Source organism: Pomacea canaliculata, linkage group LG6, assembly GCF_003073045.1.
Source record: "Pomacea canaliculata isolate SZHN2017 linkage group LG6, ASM307304v1, whole genome shotgun sequence".
NCBI classification, from domain to species: Eukaryota; Metazoa; Mollusca; class Gastropoda; order Architaenioglossa; family Ampullariidae; genus Pomacea; species Pomacea canaliculata.
In genome coordinates this window covers 28,752,853-28,773,108 of record NC_037595.1, presented here as the reverse complement: position 1 = coordinate 28,773,108, position 20,256 = coordinate 28,752,853, and the positions used below count along the sequence as shown (strand labels likewise).

Genomic DNA, 20,256 nt, shown 5'->3' with positions numbered 1-20,256 from the left:
ATTATGTTATTTTTAAATATATTTTAAGTAGTAAAAAGTCATTATCAGCAGTCAGTTGGAACTAAAAATAAAATTGCACTGCTGGAAATTAACAATCTAGCCAAAAAAATTACAGTTTATCTTTCATATTTGAAATGTGCTTAAATTTTTTAGATAATACATCTGAAAAATTAACTCCAATGCATCCAGAGATAACAGAGAATCAATAATAATACAACATAGACTGCAATGACCATGAATATTGCCCACTAAATTTTGATCTAGAGAAGATTTACTTACAGCATGTAAATGAGAATACTATTCGAACAATGAATATTCAGCACCATAGGATTTTATTTTCAAGGCCACAAAACACCTCCAATTTAGGACTCAGAGAAAGAAACAAAGATTTTAAAGATTTCAGCTAGTTGCAGAGCCATATGCACATCAAATCCATACCTATAGAAAATGACATGACCATCATCACAGATGTACAGAGGCCACACATTGAGCGAAGTGACCTGGGGGTTCCAGTCAAGGTCAGAGTGGATTTCCAGTACAGAGGTCTCACATGGAAATGTCCCTTTCCCCTGAAACAATTTTAAAGACAATGTCCTTCGTTTTCTAAGCAACTTATAAAGATAACAGAGCAGAGTGGATGCATTACAATTTACTACATATCAGAAAATGTAAAAACATTGAAAGAATACTTCTGATGATGATAATAGCAAAACCAACAGGTTTTCATTTCGATCAACTTGCCTTTGCAAATTCCACATCTTCCACGGGTATTCCACTAACAGCTGACATCTGTAGGAATAAAGAAAATGATAGATTTAATGCAAAAAGTATGGCTTGAAAATTCTTGTTTATAATAAATAAAAGCCCAGGAAAATCCCAAATATTTGATGTTGATAAATACTATTACTTTCCAACCAAAATTCATAAAACCAACAAATTTCAACTGTAAATCAACATTAACATACTGAAAACATATATACTGTAATAGATATTGCAATAGATATTTCACCGCAATCTTGAGTTACATATAATGCTTTAAGAAACAGAAACAAATTATCTCAAATTCCTGTAACATGAAATGCACAGTGTTGTATCGTAACTGCAGCATACGCCACTAATTTAATGTCGGCAGTGAAAAGAGTCTACCTTGTTTCGGAGCTCCTCTATGGACTGGCTACTAAGAACCACCTCCTGAAAGGGGTCAAGAGTAAACGTTGATGGACACCAGCGTCTGAGGTAAATGGCCAGCTGCTGCATGCTCTTCAGCTCATCTGGCTCTAAAACAAACAGCACAAAATGCTGGCAAATAACTTTAATCTAGCTGGATTCTTTCTTACTCTTCACTGTTAGTTACATAAAACATCTACCAATACCAAACTGTGGACAGTAAAACATAAGCTATGGACTGATGACAGCTTAAGAATGGTTTCTATCAGACAAAAAGTGAACGGGATAGAAAGAGACTGTTTCTAACACAGTCTTGTCTCTCTCCTTTTTTTTCCCATCACCAAACCAAACCACATGGTTTCCATAGAATATGTTCCCATTTAATAGTACAGTTCTGGGAAATATTAAAAGTAAAGCAAAAGATATATTTCTACAAACAGCTATATAATATGAAAATTAATATCATTATTTAGGCACTGAATATAGCTTGATAAATAGCATATGATTCAAGCACAGGGAAGGAGAGGGATTGGTGTTTTACGCTCAGCCAGCAACCAAGGCCATACCACAACGCAGCAGCCAGCCCTGTAAACAGATGCCACACGCAGAGAAAGGACAGGGTGCCCAAGACAAAAATTGAACCCAGGACAGCTAACCTTCACTGTATTGGTGACAGTCACTAACCGCTGAGCCACTGGACCACCCCAAGCACAATGGGGAAGCCGTAAGCAAGTAGTCAGAGCCCCAGAGTCTGAGGCCAGAGGAATGCAAACGGTTGGTTTAATATGTGTGATGGGCTGGAGGTATGACGTCATAAATTATGACTTAGGAAAAAGGAAGAGGGCAGACGACAGCGGATCGGGGAAGGAGATCGACGTCGCAGCCGTGGCCATTGTCTACCGCACATTAAAGGGGTTGCACTTGTTGACTGCTTTTATATTGATGATGTTGTCGTATTAGCTTGGTTACATATGCTTGAATGGGGCAGGTTGACGAAGGAAAGGATTTTAAGGAGTGGAGATGGGCACCAGAAAAAAATGCTGACCCAAAGGTAAAGTCATCTAAATAATACTACTGACCAACAGTCCAAAAGGTTATGGGATTACCTTTGCTCTTTTAACCGTTACTCTTTTAAGCACTTGATGGTGTACTCTTTGAAATCCTTATATCAACATCTATCATCATAATGACTCCACCCAGCAAAATTTTACATCTCACAGCTGTGACCTTACACTGTTACAGTGTTACCCTGGTATTAAATGTAGTTTGGGGAACTTCCTTACACCACACAGTCTAAAACCAGGGCAGCATCCTCCTTTGGAGAAGCAAATTCTTTTTGTGCCGAATCTGTGAGTAGCAAACATCAGCAATCACAACTCACCGCCTACCGGCACAAGGTACACCAGTTGAAATTAATGAAGAATGCATAACAGCTATTAATATAATCAGATACACAGCCAACTTACTGTCCAGAATTTCAAGGAACACCTCCCAGTTGGGGAAGATGGCAATTTCATCTTCATACACTTGACTGTTTATATACACTGTTCCTGGGTTCTTCCATGACTTCTTTCGCAGCCGACACCTGCAAAAACAACAGAATTATTAATGCATTACTGGAAGACTGACAGAAGGAGAATAAACAAAGACAAAATATGGTATATGATGACTCAGTATGCAATGCATCCACCAAAATGTGATCTGCCTCCACAAAACAAATACTCTGCATTTAATCTGCCAAGTTGAATGTGGAAGAGTCAAAGAATGATCTGAATTAAGAAAAGCTAATAACTTTTCAGTGTTGAGCCAGACCCAGTGACAACAGCAACAATGTTACAGCCCCTCCTATACAAGATCTGGGAACAAGAGCTAGCTCCAATAAACTGGAAATTAGGCCACCTGATCAAGTTACCAAAGGAGACCTCTCCCAGTGCAACAACTGGCAGGGGATCATGTTGCTGTCCATTTGTAGCAAAGTCCTGACAAGAGTAATACTACAGAGACTTAAGAAGGCAACATAGATGAGATGACCAGAACAAGCAGGGTTTCACCAGGATGAATCATGTACTGCCATTCTTTTGCTTTTACACAGTATTTTCACGAACTTGCATTATTGGACTACTGGCAGACGATTTTTCCAGTTAACTACTAAAATGAGGCTGGTGTATGCAAAGCTTCCACTTTAGTCACATTCATTGTTTAGGCTCGCCAAGACTAACAGCAGAGAACTTTGCAAGAAAATAAGCATTGGTCTCAGCAGACAACAATCCACCTATACACGTCTGTGGCACTTCTGAGTGTGAACAAGGACTGGATAAAGCAGCAAATAGCCTTCCCATCAACAAATCACTCAGATCATTTCTTGACCCAGAACAATTCATTATCGTTATTCTTCCATTGGAAGATTTGTTTAATATAAGGTATAATATGATTAGGCTTCAACAAGGATAAGGTACCAAAACAGCTTTTGAATTGACCAATTTTTTTCATTTTCTTGCAGCAATCAGGAATGATTGCCATTGGGTACTCCAACTCAAATGCATTTTAAGACCATATCTTACTTTTATTGTAACACAACATTGTATTTCCCTCCTAGTTTAATTACCAAGGAATCCACAAAGTTTACCCTAACCCCCTTTTTGGGCCTCTGCTGTGAAACTGATGGGTGTAAGTTAAGACTTGTGGTGGCAGGGCACATATGGTTTGACTATTACCTTTCTATGGGAATGTCCAAGCCACACTTTTCTTTTATCTCTGGCAAAATTAGCTGCTTTGACTCCCACACTGTCATCCCCTTTGCAAAGATTGTTTCTATCAGAAACTTACAGGGCTGAGACAGAAATAAAAACAAAATTACATTTATACATATAACAAATTCTAGAATTTTTACCAAATCCCAGTGCATCTCCTGCCTGTAAGCTGTACTGCACATGTTCACAACCTTACTCTGACGCTACCTACAACGTAATGGTTGCACATGGATACAAGAAATTTTATATATATATATTTATCAAATATCTTTACATACATTGTAGACACAGGAACATGCACACCTTGCTTAACACATATATATATCTTGTATGTAATGATGCTAATTTCTCAATATTTACCAATTTATTTACCAATACCTTTGGTATAATTGCAAGTTTTACTTTCTATCTGGTTTAAGCAGGTGATAAGCTTAAAATATGTCCAAGAATGACTCAAAAAATACTGCAATTACTTTTAAATATTTAACCACCCTCCAGTAGTTAGGTGCACAGCACACCACTAGTGAACTGGCAAGATTGCTGTGAGGCAGCCAGCTTAAATGCTTTTCAACATTATGACAAACAATGTTTCTACTGTTTGTGCAGCTTAGCTGACTACGAGCAGCTAAGCCAGTCATTTAGTCTCCAACTGGCATAAGTATGCACCCAACATAATTCACACCTACACAATATCAACACAGCACCACTCAAGTATGGCATTATGCATGCAGATGTTCTCTTAAGCACTATTAGGCATCAAGGCAAACTCCCTCCCACACCCACACAAGCTATGCCTGCTCAAGCAGTTCCTCTTCACCTCTGGGTCATTGACACACAGCTGATAAACTTTGACCCTGTGTTCACCAGGCCGCAAAGCTCTGCCCATTTTAATGTTGAGCTGCACAAAGGAGGGAAAAAAATAAAACGGCATAAGTTACATTGATATCTGAGTTACACTAGTACATACCAAAACTTATGTCTTAAACATATAAAAATATTTTAAGTGATGGCATCAACTCTGCTTGCTAGTAACATTGTGCTTTGGCATAACTTAATCCTCTAACAAGCTAAATAAGCATCATACTTTCAGGCTTGGCAACTTCTCTGTAGTTAAAGATCACAGTTTTCATAATTGCTGATGGCACAAACATCACATACAGTAAAAGCAATCAAGTTCTTTTCAACCCATTTAAAAGAATAATCTCCCACAAACCAAACTAATATCTGCTGCCTTTTGGATATGTTCAGGAATAGCTACCCAAAGGCACAGCAATTAACCATGAGTTCTGCCTACCTTGCCATCCTCTAAGAAGGATAATGTATCCGAAAGACGCACACTCTCAAACTCTTGGTTGTTGGAGTAGACTCTGTACACCTGCAAACAGCAGACATTCTGATGCTGTATTAAAAAAAAATTTCCTTTTCTTTGTTTTGCAATATTTACCAGATGACCAGACTTAGGTCCTCCTAAATTGAGGTAAGTGGTCTTCTCGGTAAGACTGTCTTTAGAATTTCACAGCAGTTTGCAGTCCACTGTGTCAGAAAAAGCCACATCATCTTACTGAACAATCTCCAAGCTTCAACTGTGCAACAATCAGCTAATTTGGTGGGAGGTGGTTGTGTAATGACCAAAAGTGGCATAAAAGGGGTGGAGAGCGCAAATGTCACAGCCATATAGTGACAAACAGGAGACAGCAAAGCATGCAAGGTTGGTGCAAAGAAAAGAGGATTTAGCTTGGTAACAAATTTACAGATTTTCTCCATGGTGTCAAAACAAGAACATAGTAAAGGTGAACTGCTGACAAGTCAGGCAGTCAAGCAGACTAAAGAGCGTGAAGAAAAGCAAGTTGTATGTGCAGTGTAGTTCTAGAGCCAAATGAAAAAGACTGCTAAACTTTTTTATACAGCTGTATTTAACACTCAAGGGCGGATGCATGTACGGTGGAGTTCACAGTGGCAAGGGGGCAATGATTTGTTTGGTCAAAGAGCAGTTGCAGCCCCTAAGTTTCTAACAATCAGGTCATCTGGTAAACTTTACGTAGAAACTACACAACATTGTCATGTCAGGGCCAGCACAAACTGCTTACTAAATAAATTTTAAAAATGGCAACAGTAGCACATATAACTTTCCTGATTCTCAAAAAAAAAACAAAAAAAAAACAACTGATAATAACCAGTCAAAAATCTCCCTCAAGAAATGACAGAAGGCTAGTTCATCAATATTATATTTATAGATTTTTAAACATTAGTTGGACAATTATCAGAAGACAAAAGGCCAACACTAAAATAACACCACAGCAAACATCCTGAAGTTTCATCATGTATCTGGTTAACAGTTACAGAAATTACATAAACATGCAGCAGACACAAAAAAATGTCAAAAGCAAACCCATTTACTTTGAAGTTTTCTGATGTGGTTCCTATGTGTTTCTCTAGTTCCTTTTTGAAAGCCCCAAGGGTTATTCTCTTGTCAACATATACAGACAAACCTGTCAAATGTGGCAAGAACTCCCATGTTAATGAAAAGCTTACAGGAAAAATGTGGCATCTATATTTAGAGGCAAAGAAGGATATTTTTTCACAACTAAAATTAGTTTTAGTAAGTTAGAAATATAATACTAAATGCATCAATCATACTTCACTCAGTCAACAGAGTATGGTAATTACAGTAACTGTGGATGCTCCTCACCCTAGAAAAAGGCAACTCTGACCCTGTAACTTAGGGTAGTGCCATTGGTCTGCAGGTTACCTGATGCTTAACAGGGTTCCCACTTCCAGTGTGTTATTTTCTTCAGTCAAATGTTAGGATAAAGGCACTTTGTATGCATTTCTAATGGAAATAAAGTGAGAGGCTAAGGCAAAATAACCACAAAAAATCACAAGAATAAAAAATAAAATGAGGTGGTATTGTGTTCTTCCAGATTTGCCAAATGATCACATCTTGAACAGATGCTTTAGAAATTCAATAATCAAGCCAAGTTTCCCTGTACAGTTTGCAAAAACCTGTGCAGAATATGAATTCAGTCATTCTAGATGGTTGGGGGAACATAAATATAATTCCACCTAGAGTATGGAAGCTAGCTTCTGTGTTTCTAATCTCACAAGCACATTTGCAACCCAGAAGTAGTAGTGACAACTCTCATGCTACTAGGCAAAACTATCTGTTATCTTAAAGCTTTTTTGAAAATGCAAGATAGTGGGAAAATACATGTTTTAGAACATGAAAAATTAACCTATATTTAAAAAAATAAATGCAAAAAACACATGCTGACATACTCTGCTGTCACAACTAATATTGAAAATGAACAAAATTACAGAATATCCTTAAGATAATGCAAAATATGTTGACTGCCATCAACACAAATGTCATTATCTAATAATGGATATGCATTCTAAAGAAAGGTCAAAAGACATAAAAACTTAAAATGCTTTTTTTAATGTACATTTCTGGTTTGATTCATGTTAGACTATTCCATTTCTAATGAAAAGGTGAGGCGATTACAGTGCTGTATCAATCATCTTAACAGTCAGGTATAGTGTGGTGTTACTTGGTTAGTATATTTTATTGTAAACCTGTGGATAAAAGTTTTAAAATAATCCCACAGTTGCAAAGTCACAAGCAAAGTCTTTCTAGTCCTTAATCTATAGCAGTTAAAAGAAAAAAATCACATTACATTGATAGTGCAGAATTTTGCATGACTGCAACATGCATGAAATTGGATTCTAAAATTCATGTTATTCAAAACATGCACAAATACTCATTATTGCAATCACTGTTTAAATTTTCATATACTAAATTCTAGCTAACTGGGATGCATTGAGAACAGAACATTTTGGTTCCAAAGCAGCTTCCATAATTATATGACATGCCAAGTATAGAAGTAAAAATATATAAAGCAAAGTAGAACTACTATTAATGGAACAACAAAAATAAACTCTATTACAATGTTAAGTCTATCCTGCTGTGTTTCTCCTACAAACAGCAAATCAGTTCTTGTAGCCAGCTTTAAATCTTTCCAAGGATGCATTCTTGAAAGGGTCCAAAATTATACAGAATAAAAATCAGGAAACCAAAATTGACCTTATATGCAGATTACTTTAATCAAAGAGTAATTGTACAAGCCTAACATTTGTAAATTTTAAAGACATGTCAACCTTTCTATAGTCCATAAATTTGCAAGAAAAATGTGACTTACTGCGAACGCCAGGATCAGATACAGTGCATGGAATGGCAAAAAAGTAACGATGCATGTCCTCCTCCTCAGTCTCCCACCCAACTTGTCCGGCCCCTGAACTTGCCTCAAACCCACTCTGGTCACTCACATCCTGGCTGTACCCCACGCTAGAGTCTTGTAGTGGTGCTGTTAAGTTTTCTTTCCCAAACTTGGAGAAAGATGGCGGTAGCGGCGGTGGTGGCGGAGGTGGTGGGGGAGGGGGAGGCGGTGGAGGTGATTTCAAGGTGACCTCAGTATCCCAGCATTCCTCCTCACCAGAGGCAGCGTATGTGGCTGTCATGATTCGCTTGCATGGGGTGGTAACAAGAGGCGTCCGTTCACCCATACTCATCAAATAGGCTGCATTGGAGCCAACATCTTGGTGGAGATGCTCACTGTCACTATAGCGACCTTCCATGTCTTCTGGAGAAGACACCTGTGGGCCTTGCTCTGGCAAACCAATACACAAATCTGTCTCCACAACCCGGTCCCGCAAGATGAAATGTGTCTCAGGGTCTAGATCATCTGGCGAGGAGAGTGGTGCATCATGGGAACCAGGAAAGTTTGCTGTGAGGGAGAACTCTGCGCTGGTGCTAGAAGAGCTCGGGCCAACAGGACTGTTGCTTCGGCCCTCGGATCCTGATGGTGAGCAATGAAGAGACGAGTTGGAATTGTTGTCATTGTCATAGCTGTTGTTTCCAGCAGAATCAAGCACAAGGCGACAGCTGTGGTAGATGGAGGGATCACTGTGGGAAGTGTGCAGGTTTAGACTGCTCAGACCCAGTGAAGAGAGGCGGGGTTCCAGCTCACTACCTCCCAACCCTCTGCCCACATCATCCAGTCCCATGCCACAGTCGCCTCCGGCCACTCCACCAAGAGAATTTCGTCGCTCACGCACAGGAGTTGAGGAGGGAGAGGAATGGAGGCTGAGATCACCGCTACCTATTGCACCAGATCGCAGCAGGTACAAGCGTTGCCGGGTATTCTGGAGGGACTGCAAATACTGAGCCACAGTCTCTGTAACATAGCATATTGGTAGTGCATATAATTTAAATCAAAATATGGTGTGCAGAATGTGTCACTCAGGAACATCATCAAATCAATGCAGAGATAAACTTATGGTGACCTTAGGTGAAAAAAAAACCAGCTAATCAACTAATCTTTCAACAACTCTCAGGTAGTATCATCTTGCCTATCACCAGAGATCAAATGGTTCAACAGTGTTTAATACAGCAGAACATGGGTTTCTGTCACCCTAGAAAATAACAGACATTTTAATATTTATATAAGAGCAACGTTTATGGTAGCAAAAAAGGTATGGGCAGAAACAAGATATATGTAGACAGTGCTAAAATGGACGCACAAGATGCTTTAGACAAACCTAAAATCAAGATCTACCTCCCAATCACAATGTGTGGTCTCACCTGGTGTAGGCACATTGACATGGATGTGGATGGTGTTCTGGTGGCGATCCAGCAGGCGATACAGGCGGCTGTGAATGTATGGAACTTTAGCGTCAGCTGCATCTCCAGAACACTCCGCATACACCTTTTAGACACAGAGCCAAGACAGTAACCCAAGAAGGGTAAGCAGAGAAAAAGCTTCAAGTCGATGTCAAAACAATTTGATGATTTCCAATTTACAAGGTCAAATAGTCAATCAGTCCTCTCTGTGCCGTCTGGCATGTGAGGCGACAAAAAGGGAGCTCCATCTGGTTCTGTCTGCTGCTGTTCTAGGGGATGTCTTGAGTGATAGGCCTCTACTCTTGAGGTCCTTCTCTATGGTTCGCCTCCATGTTTTTTAGGCCTCCCTCTGTTCCTGTTTTCCTGCAGTGTCTATCACCAGGCTGTACTGGAGATTGAGTCTGGAGGCATGCCGCACATGTGTACTGGCCATTGCCAGCACCGCAGTTGGATTGGTTCTACCAAGGTGCATGTCCCTGCCTCGTCTCACAGCTCTTAATTCAAGATGGTATTGGGTCAAATATCTTTTGTATGTGCCGCAAATACTTGGTTTGGAACACTATCTTTTTCTCAATGGAGGCTGTGGTTTTCCAGCACTCTGACTCATATAGGAGGATACTAAGGACATTGCTCTTGAAGATCCTGATCTTTGTGTGGATGCTGAGGCCACTGGATCTCCAGATGGGGTTGAAGTATTGCAAAGCTTGGTTGGCTTTGCTGATCCTGTTGTTGACCTCTTGTTCAGTCACCATCTGCTGTCACCTTGCTATCCAGGTACACAAATGGTCTCCTGCTGATTGTGATAGGGTTATCTTTTGTCATGTTGTTCATTAAGAGTGGTTTTTGAGTGTTGACTCTTGAGTCCTATCATTCTGGCAGTCTTACTTAGGTTGGTCAAATAGTTTTTAATTTGAAATTTAACTGTACCAGTATATCTGAGTACTGAGTAAAAGAAAACAATCTAAATACTGGTACCTTTGTTATCTTGCATCATGCAAGAATGTTGTGACTGAAAACCCAAAAGAGATGACAAGACAGTGTTTGTGGGCACATCAAAAGCTATGTTTCCTCACCTTGTTACTTTTGAAGAAACCCTCTGCCTTGAGAGTTTTAGATGGATTAGTCAGTAAGCGTAGGTCATTGTGAAATCGTTCCAGTACCAACCGCATGGAGGATGGATGTTTCCCAAGAACCTTTGGGCAGTAAAGATAAAGCACATTTTTTCCAAATATGGACACACTTTTTCAAAATGCCATTTACAAGATTTTTTTTATACCCTTCACAGGTGTACCTCAATAATCGTGGCTTGACTAGTAGATTACAGCAATCAAAAAGATGCACAAGACCAAGGTACTCAGTAACAGCAACATTTAAAGATGTTGAACACATGCACAGGAAATGCAGGCTACTAAATTTTATGCTGAACCTCACCTGAGACAGAAGCAACTTAAATTCTTCAACTGTCTGTACGACGTAAGCTCTCACACTAATAGGAGGGTGGATGGTTTCTGTATAGATGTCTACTAAAAATACTTTGACTGTCACACCTGTTAGCAAAAAAAAGGACACTTTTTTTTATGTCCATAAATCAAAAAATTTTTTTTTAAATGTATTCACAGTAATTCATATTAAGTACTACTAATAAAGGGAATGGCCTACTTGGATGTCTGACATTAATAAAATTAAATTTACCTCCAGGTTTGTATGGCTGGAAAATCTGATCAGGTCTTCTTGTTTCAAGCAGCAAGTCAAAGCTGTATGTCGCCTTGACCCCTCCAAGCAAAATGGAGATGGGCATCTCCTCCTCCCCTTCAAAAGAGTGCTCTAAGGAATCTAGGTACTCATCATACTTGACTAGACGACAGCAAGAGATGTCAATTATACTTTCCATTTCAAACATCTGCAATGATCAAGGGAACAAAATAGCTTTTTAAGTATAACTCTACTCCTCCGTAGGAGGAATCAAAATGTCTTTCAAAAATATTTGTCCAGTATCCATTGTAACTGACAGGTAAGGTTGGAAACTGCTCATTTTTTTGACTCTTCATCCCAAGTATTATGACTTGCAAGCATTGCCAATACTCACAGTAATTTATTCTGACAATATAATTATATATAGCACTATAAATGGCTTTCAGAATAAATCTGTAAATACAAATATGTCTGCATCATATCTTATAAGATTTATTTCACCATTCTACAATTCAAACTGTTATGTTGAGGAGTGTGATCTGCAGACAATAAAATTATCGACTGGTTCAAGATGCTACCTGACCTTGTAAACTATCTCTGTAGCTTCTCTAAGGGTCTTGTCCTTGTGAATCTCTAACCGTGTCTCCATCTTGCGATGATCTACAGGGTGCATCATGTGCACTTTGATCTGCAACAAGCTCCCACCATGACAAACATGGAACTATTTAGAGAATTATGCATGCATGTGACTTTCACCCTAAATATCGGTTTGACCTCATCCAGTTCTGATGTGGGCTCATCACTACATGTGCAGTATGTGAACATTTGTTCTTTACTATGAAATAAACTGTAATCAAAACATTCTAAGAAAGCTATACACATTTCAAACGCTATTGTCAATCAAAAAAACAGTGCACTTTTTTCTGTCATTTCTACGATTTGTGTCACAGATATCCCTTTTATATAACAACTGCTCACTTCAGTGCTTACCTGTTGATGAGCCAGTAAATGAAGTTTTGTATTAAAAAAATATTTTGAATCCTTTTTGAGCACAAGATTTATCACTTTTGCTGCCAGTCTTGGTAAAAAAAAAAGGGGATCAGGAAGCTAGCTGTACACACATCAAAACAGCTACGTACCTTGCATGTTGACTTATCAAGTTCTCGCTGTCTCCTCTCCTGCTCCTCTTTGTTCTGCTGTTCCTGCAGCTGTAACTTCAGTACCTCTGGGAAGTTCTCCGGTGACATGAAGTCTGCACAGTAAATAAGTGTTCAACAGGCATAAATCTATCTGAACATACTGTCATGGTTAGGACTGAATGTATTATCCAGAAACAAACAAAATAGAATATATAAAGGAAAGAAAGACGAAGACCGCAAATGACACAAACATAAAGACAACTGAATTTTCAAACTTTATTTTTATTGCTTTTTTTATCTTTCTCTTTATCCCTTATCTTTCTTTCCTCATAAGTGGGGGGTATCAATATTCGGCTTGTAGTCTGTGCTTACATCTACGGTCTATATGTGCATTCGACCTAAGTTTTGATTGCAACGTGCACGCACGTTAGTGTTCAGACTGTAGTAGTATATTTTATTTTCCAGTTGTTGTGTATACTTTGTTTCTTACATCCTGAATCTGGGAAATGACAGTGTCCACCTAACCGTCCTAACGAATTCAATGATCTGCACGTCCATGACAGCTACTCATCACACACTTTTGGGAAGTAATCAGTAAATGCACAATTAAATCCAAGGATGGAAGCAAGAGCTTGTATATGATCCCGGGGTCAGGGTAGCAATTAGGGAAATCTGACCGTTTTACCTACCTTTCCTCGCATGGGTGAAACCATTTTAAAAAACGCCCACAGGAAGTTCCGCCTTTAAGCACCAAAATTAAATATTAAGATTTGGTAAGCTTTCAGTCTTAAGAATTTCTTACAAATAAACCAGACTGGAGTGATGACTGTGTGTGTGTGTGTGAGCAGGTGGGCACGTGTGCATATGGTGTCTGCCAGTTGAAACCTAAGTGATTATCACCAATGCTTCAGTTTTTGTTTTTTTTTCAAATATGGGATAGTATTGTAGAATTTTTCACTGTTGGTTCCTGATGACAAAAGTACTCAGTAACATAGACATGTTTATCTTCTAGAAATACTTTTATGTGGTTTTTATGTTGATTGTAGCACATGTTTCTTCAAGACGCTTTCTCCCACTGATGAAAGATTTAATGATTTTTTTTTTTTTTTTTTTTTGCATGATGCACGTTTTTCACAATGTTTGTCATTCAAATGTCAATTTTCGTACTACTTTTTTTGTTTGAGCCAATGCTCCTGAAATGAACACTTTCCAGGCATTTTTTTATGTCACGGTGCCAGACAAAAGTGTCCTGTAAAATACCAAAAAAAAAAAAAAAAAGGACATGGCAGTTGTGACTAAAATAATGGCAAGGCAAAGAATTGTTTGCATTTTGCACCAAAATCAAGTCCAAATATAAACTCCTGGACCTATAGAAGACATGGAAAATGAATTTTTGGTAATTTTTATCAGCATAAGGGCCACTGGAAAATATAAAGAACTGTAAGGACCGTAGGGCAGGTATAAGGACTTACACCTTACATTGAAAAATCTAGATGGAAGAACTTGTAAGGGTCAGTAAGAACCCTACAAACCCTATGTTTAATTTTGGTTTATTTTCTCCATTCTAAGGTGTTACTAGTGGTTAAAAAAAAAGAATACTACACAGACGAAATGTTAATACCATTAAGAGAGTGGATGAAAACAGAAATGAACACAGAAAAAGCTCAGAAGCGAGTGTAGTGATTCAAGTGTTGAATTATAAATTTATAACAAAATATTAGTTGTCAAGTTAAGGAAGGGTTATCCAGAGTACAAATGTTTTAATATTTTACAATATTGTTGCCACAAATATAGCGATTAACCAAAAGCTGACAATAACATGGATGCTGGTAGAGTTAGAGGCAGATATCAAACCAGACAAAGCCTGATATCCCAGCTTGTAACAGTACAACAACAGGTGTTCTTTGCAGATGTTTGAACCTCATAGTCTAAGGAAAGGCTCATCAAAGTGTCAAAAAGATGCAATCTAAAATACACACATTTATACCTCTCTATTACAATTTCAAGGAACATATTCACATAATTTTTAGGTTTAGTCATGTGCATAACTTCACTTTTACAAGGTAAAGAAAACAAAGCTTGCAAGGCTTACCCTCCTTCTTTTCATTGTCAATCTGTCTGTACATCAACATGTACGCACTTGTAGAACTGAAACACATATATAAAGTATTTGACAACATCAAAGATTTAACTGTAGACATAAATTGCAGAAATTTTTTTCTAGGGGTTATAAATGCTTTATATCATTTAAATTCCTTTTTTTGTTCCTGGATTGATCATTCTTAGATTCAGCATGATTATTATAAAAAAAAAAATACCTGCTATATGCTGAAGAGTAGTAGCTTCTGCCCATTGGAGACCCTCCATAAGTTTTTTGAATATCTTCATAGGTTATCTATGACACAGAAACAAAAGTTTTCAGAGACACTTTAATTTCCACAATACACCACAAATAAAATGAGAACAAGTCTGGAACATGAAAGAGACTATATCCAAATATCTATTTAACATGGTGCACCTCTAGTATTTACTGTGTAATACTTGCCACTGTTGGGAAAATAGAAAACTTTGTATGCTGACTATTGCTGATGGCCAGAGCCAATATGCGAATCCAGTTCGGTAATACAGGATAGGCTTAAATGTTCACAGGATAAGCCTAAATGAAGGCGAAGGAGCAAAGAGAAGTGCTTGTTTGTGTACACACAACATTCAATTTGATAACAAAAAAAGAAAATCATCCCTAATCAAGATGTCTTTATTTTCGGCAATACTAAAATTTTGACAATCTGTTAGTCCAGAAATTCTAAGATGAACACTTATAAAATAAGCTGTGGATATTCTGGATCATTCATTACATCTGGGACATTTCAAGCCTAAATGATGGTTTGAACTAAGACTGACACCATCAAGATAAAATTACACCTTCCATCAAAAACAATTTTCATAAACTCACTTCCTTTCTACAAATAATTTTGTAGTCTCTCTTAGTGAATTAAAATAAAAAGTTTAATATGTTTCAGCTACATCAGTTTCTTACCAACTCACCTTCGTGACTTGTTGATCATTGAAACTATACCACTGACCATCCTTGAACGACCTGCAAACAGCAACAGCGTACAATGCACTGCTCAACATGCCTTAGCAAAAACATTCCATTTATTTATTCCAGAACTGCTTGTAATCATTAGACAATGTCACATGGCAGGTCACTTACCCATTTTCTGTAGTCCAACAACATGCATGGTATATACCAAGACAGTTGCCTAGTGGTTAGAACACTGGCATCAAATCTTGGAGGGTCAGCAAACTTACCCAAGTCCACCCAACTGTTCATTGGGTACCCGATTCCATAAAAGGCTGGGGAAAGTATGGCAGCAAGGGAGAGGAGATGGGCACTACTCTCACAAAATAGTCATCTCTAACATCTCACTCTCCAGCAGCTAAAAGGTTATTGGATGACCTTTAACTTATACATGCCCAAGACAGGGATTAGTCTAATACATTGTAAGCAGTTGTATCAAAATAACAAATGAATTTTTAATTCACAAATCTGCAATCCCAAAAAGAAATGATGGGGATTTTCCAGTTAAATGTTGAACTGAAAGCAGGTATCCACGTGTGCTCTGATTTTTGCCAAAGGAATCAACATGATCAAGACAATTCATTTCTATTCATTTTGGGGGAGGGGAAAGGAGTAGTTCTCATGTACCATCCAGGCAACAATTTATGTACATTATGCTTATGACTGAATCAAAATATCTGGATGACATTTTATGCATGTAGAGCAAACATGGACAAATTAAAAAAATAAGACTTTTCATGATGAGCACTAATATACTTTTCAAAACCTAGCAATGAAGTAAAAACTTCTTGCAATCACAACCTAGAAGTTTCAATTCAAACCACTCAACTCTGCATAATTTCCCTTGAAATAATCCGTCTTCAAACTGGGTGGGAAAAAATGCTTTTGAAATATAGGTTACTCTACAACATCAATCTAACTTTTAACATAATTTCTTTTTCAGTGGTTGCAATATGCTGTCTTATCTTTTTGCGCCAAGAACAGGGACCCATGCTGATGTTTTTGTAAGGACAATACTGATTAACAATAGACATGTATTTTACATTTCTTTGCTCTATCAAAAATATAATGGTCAAAACCTACTTTATGTATGCATAATAATGCCCTCCTGCTGCACTTCCTGAGTGGATCATTATAGAGAAGAGTTCATAAACGTAAGGACCCTGAACATCACAGAAAATAGTTTACAGACTTTAACAGTATCTGCACTCTTGACACAACTTGACACATGACAATACCCGAGAAGATCCAAGTACTTGAAAAGAAAGAACTGTTTTCCCAAAAACTTCAAGTACAAACCTAAAAGAATATGTTTTTCACAGCATAATCTCTCAAATTTTATTCAGCTTTCAAATCAAAACTACTGCAAACTGTTTCATGGGCCAATTGAGAAATAAAAGACCAAATGTACCTTAGATGCAGAATCGCGAGCATTACGATTGTTGGCTGCCACCTCACTGCTGACACTTGAGGCGTCACTACTAGACGACGCAGCAGAACAGCCAGCCTCAACATCAATTCCTTCATCTATGCCTGTTGGTAATTTGACTAAAATATTACAGGATTTAAGACGTAAAATCTTTAACTTAAAGAAAACTGGAGAATAAGCAACTTCATACTTTTTAATTTTCTTTACTTCACTTGGGTGATAATGTTCCTGCATGACACTCAGGAGAATCAATACTATAAGAAAAATTCACAAACTTAAGGATGCCAGAGACAAGACAGTTGGAATTTATATGAACAGCTTGAACAAAAATTTATGAAGGCATCCTCAGCAAAAGAGACAATCTATACTTAAAGATCAACTTGAATGGTTTGCGATTTTTGCAGATATCATAGGCGATATAAACCTCATCTGTAAATTTCAGCCTCCAAAACCTATACGTCAATTAATCATCCATCACCAAAGTATGTGATTCGCACCTGCATTCAATGAGTGCTGCTAACAAACACACTTTTCTAACCTTCGTCAGCACTATCTGTAGTGCCTGCAGCTGTGCATCCTTTAGTTTCTTCAATGTTTCGATGCTCACTACTCATTTCCATCCCATCAAGTGCATCTCCATATTCCATTGTCTCCACAAACCGGTTTAGATCAAGAATTTCTGGAAAGGTCATCCTTGAAGGGGAAAAAAAATTATCCACAAAATACACACAAAAAATATTGCTGCTTCAAAAGACCTACTAGGAAAATTATTTCTGACCAAAGAGTTTTAACTCTTGAAAAGTACCCACTATCCTCTTTTACAAGATTCTTGAAATGTAAAAATACACATGTACAAAATAGTTTAAAGTGTTACCTGTCATTCAGTTTAATGCGGTGCAGAGTGCTGTAATCAAAGTCGAAACGCTTCAATTGTAGTGTCAATAAGTATGGAAAAGTGACAAATTTCAGCCCCTGCAAGGCACCCAAAAAATGTATCTATAAAACAATTCACATTCTTAAAAGCACATGTATCAACTGACATATGTTGCTAAAAGCCTCCATCATTTATTTCAAAACCAAACCTTCTAACCTTCCACAAGAAAGATATGCAGATTCTTTAAAAAAGAAAAAAAAAAAAGTGAATGCCAACCTCAGTCTAAAAGCATCTTCTACCATTTCTCAGTTTCTAATATGATGCTACTACATGTAAAAATTAATACAACTCTGTGCTAGCATAAAAAGTAGAAAAATTTACCTTGAAAATGCCTCATATAAAATTTCTAGCCACTTGGCAGTTAACAAGTTTTTATCTAGACACATTGTCTATGACTGCCCTTCCACTTCTGATGCAAAATATACTAAAAGAGTTAAGAGACTTGCTGGCAGCAATACTCTTGCTGATTCACTTACTTTGTGTGCATTACACTTCTTATTGCACTTTTCACAGAAATACTGATTGGTTCCTTCCAGTATTTCAGGTTGCACAAAGGCTTCCAGAGCCTCCTCCTGCATACAGAGTTGACAGCTAGTCCAATTTCAGTGGGAAAGTAAGTGTAACAGGCTTTTTACAAACAATAATAGGGGCTTGATGTTTTCACAGAAAAAAGAAGATACTTTATAAAGTTCTCAAAGGAGGCACTTACATTTTTTTAAAAATTGGTAATGCATAATCTAAGTGCATTCCTCAGCCCTAACAGTAACTGATTTAAAAAAAAAACAACTTTTCTACCATTGCTGGTCATAGGTTACAATCCACATGGAAATATTAGGCATTAATTGTTGAACAATGCTGTTTTATTTTTCTGAAGAAAGGTGATACAACTTTCATCACAAAGATACCAGCAACAAATTTGCTTACCACACTTCCATATGCTTGATTTGATCCAAATGGCCGCACCACTAAAGGAATGTCCAGATAAGCATCAATACGTGCACTTTCATTTTCACACTTAAGAAAAAAAGAAAAAAAAAACAAACCGTTTATACAACCAAATTTCTTATGAAGTGTTTAAGTTTAAAAGGTTGTAAATATTGGACCACTTTTTTTATTCTTTTTGTTGTTCAAGTCATTTGTGGAGTGAGATGTTACAGACTAAAATTGTTGAACTACCACACCCTTTATGTGAGCACCCTACCTATTTCTTTTCCTTATCTGCTGTTCTTTCCCCAAACCTCTATGGAGTCAGGTACCCATTCCAGACAACTGGGTCAAATAAATAGGGGAAGTTTGCTGCGCCACATGAGTATCTAACCAGTATCCCTTTGTGTTCAGGTGCCAGCACTCTAGCAATTGGCTATCCAACTTCACAAATTATTTAAAGGTGAGTACAAAAAGCACTATCACGAATATATTTGACCTGAAATGCAAGCAAGCTGCCACCACAGTCAATCCTGACATATGAATATGCCACGGAGATGGTGGAGCCAACTCTGGTGTCAGTTGCAGGTGCATCACCTTGTTGACACTAGCATCAATGTTGTCAGCATCATTTTTTCCTGCCATGCAATGTGCTGCTTTATTGCAACTCAGGATTATTTAATTCCTAAACTTTAAGGAGTCTTGTCTTTGTCAACGATTTTCTTTTTTAATAGCTTCATTTACTGACTCTTTCCAAGACTGGAAAGCATTTTTCCAAATTTTTTTTTCAACTCTGCAACTTCTATAAATGTAATATTAGCACTAGGGGTGTTCAGCAGCTGTTTGCTTGTGTGCAAGACTGGGATGCCAGTAGCAAACAGCACTTGTTTTGATGAATGCTCAAAACCAATGTTTCAAGCAGCACTGGTGCCTGTGTGCAACGCCCTTAACCAGCTTTTCTTTCCTCCTAAACAATTATAGGTTAGGCAAAGGGCATTTTCAAACCCAGTCTGGTTGACAAATTTACAAGACAAAGAACAGAAAAGTGTCTCCTCAAAACCACTTCATTTAAAAGGAAAGTACCTCCAGACACTTGACATAGTCCTTGAGCTTGCCCTGATACAACTGGTTGATGAGACTGGCCTGCGCAGTGTCCCGCCAGGTGTGCTCCAGAGCATCAAACATGACCCGACACAGTTCTTGAACATCGTGCTGCTGCCATACTGAAAGTATCATGACATTTCACGTCTGTTCACAGTCTCAGTGGTCAGCATCTCCTACTAATAATGTGAGTCTCCTTATATGCAAATGATATTGTAATGAAGAATGAACATAGCTTGCATAACTAAATACATGGAAGGCTTGTAACTACTGCACATAATGAAGAAGCATTTCGTTCAAGAGTAACTCAGGTGATGACCAGAAAACGTCCTCTGTCCATCCAGCAGCGATTGCTATTTAT

At 37.9% G+C, this 20,256-nt stretch overlaps 1 protein-coding gene across 1 annotated transcript in view; it reads right to left on the bottom strand.

Annotated features, from left to right (window-relative positions):
* The window catches only part of LOC112565507 (ubiquitin carboxyl-terminal hydrolase 47-like), a 32,123-nt gene that overhangs the window by 7,956 nt on the left and 3,911 nt on the right, over window positions 1-20,256 (bottom strand). The window contains 25 exon segments of the mRNA XM_025240943.1: window positions 439-569; window positions 742-789; window positions 1,147-1,277; window positions 2,634-2,752; window positions 3,882-3,997; window positions 4,735-4,815; window positions 5,212-5,292; window positions 6,315-6,406; window positions 8,114-9,148; window positions 9,556-9,679; window positions 10,668-10,787; window positions 11,026-11,141; window positions 11,287-11,494; window positions 11,870-11,974; window positions 12,426-12,538; window positions 14,518-14,573; window positions 14,744-14,820; window positions 15,471-15,522; window positions 16,591-16,670; window positions 16,919-17,040; window positions 17,475-17,629; window positions 17,811-17,908; window positions 18,347-18,442; window positions 18,795-18,884; window positions 19,878-20,017. Of these exon segments, the coding sequence (XP_025096728.1) occupies window positions 439-569; window positions 742-789; window positions 1,147-1,277; window positions 2,634-2,752; window positions 3,882-3,997; window positions 4,735-4,815; window positions 5,212-5,292; window positions 6,315-6,406; window positions 8,114-9,148; window positions 9,556-9,679; window positions 10,668-10,787; window positions 11,026-11,141; window positions 11,287-11,494; window positions 11,870-11,974; window positions 12,426-12,538; window positions 14,518-14,573; window positions 14,744-14,820; window positions 15,471-15,522; window positions 16,591-16,670; window positions 16,919-17,040; window positions 17,475-17,629; window positions 17,811-17,908; window positions 18,347-18,442; window positions 18,795-18,884; window positions 19,878-20,017 (3,586 nt within the window).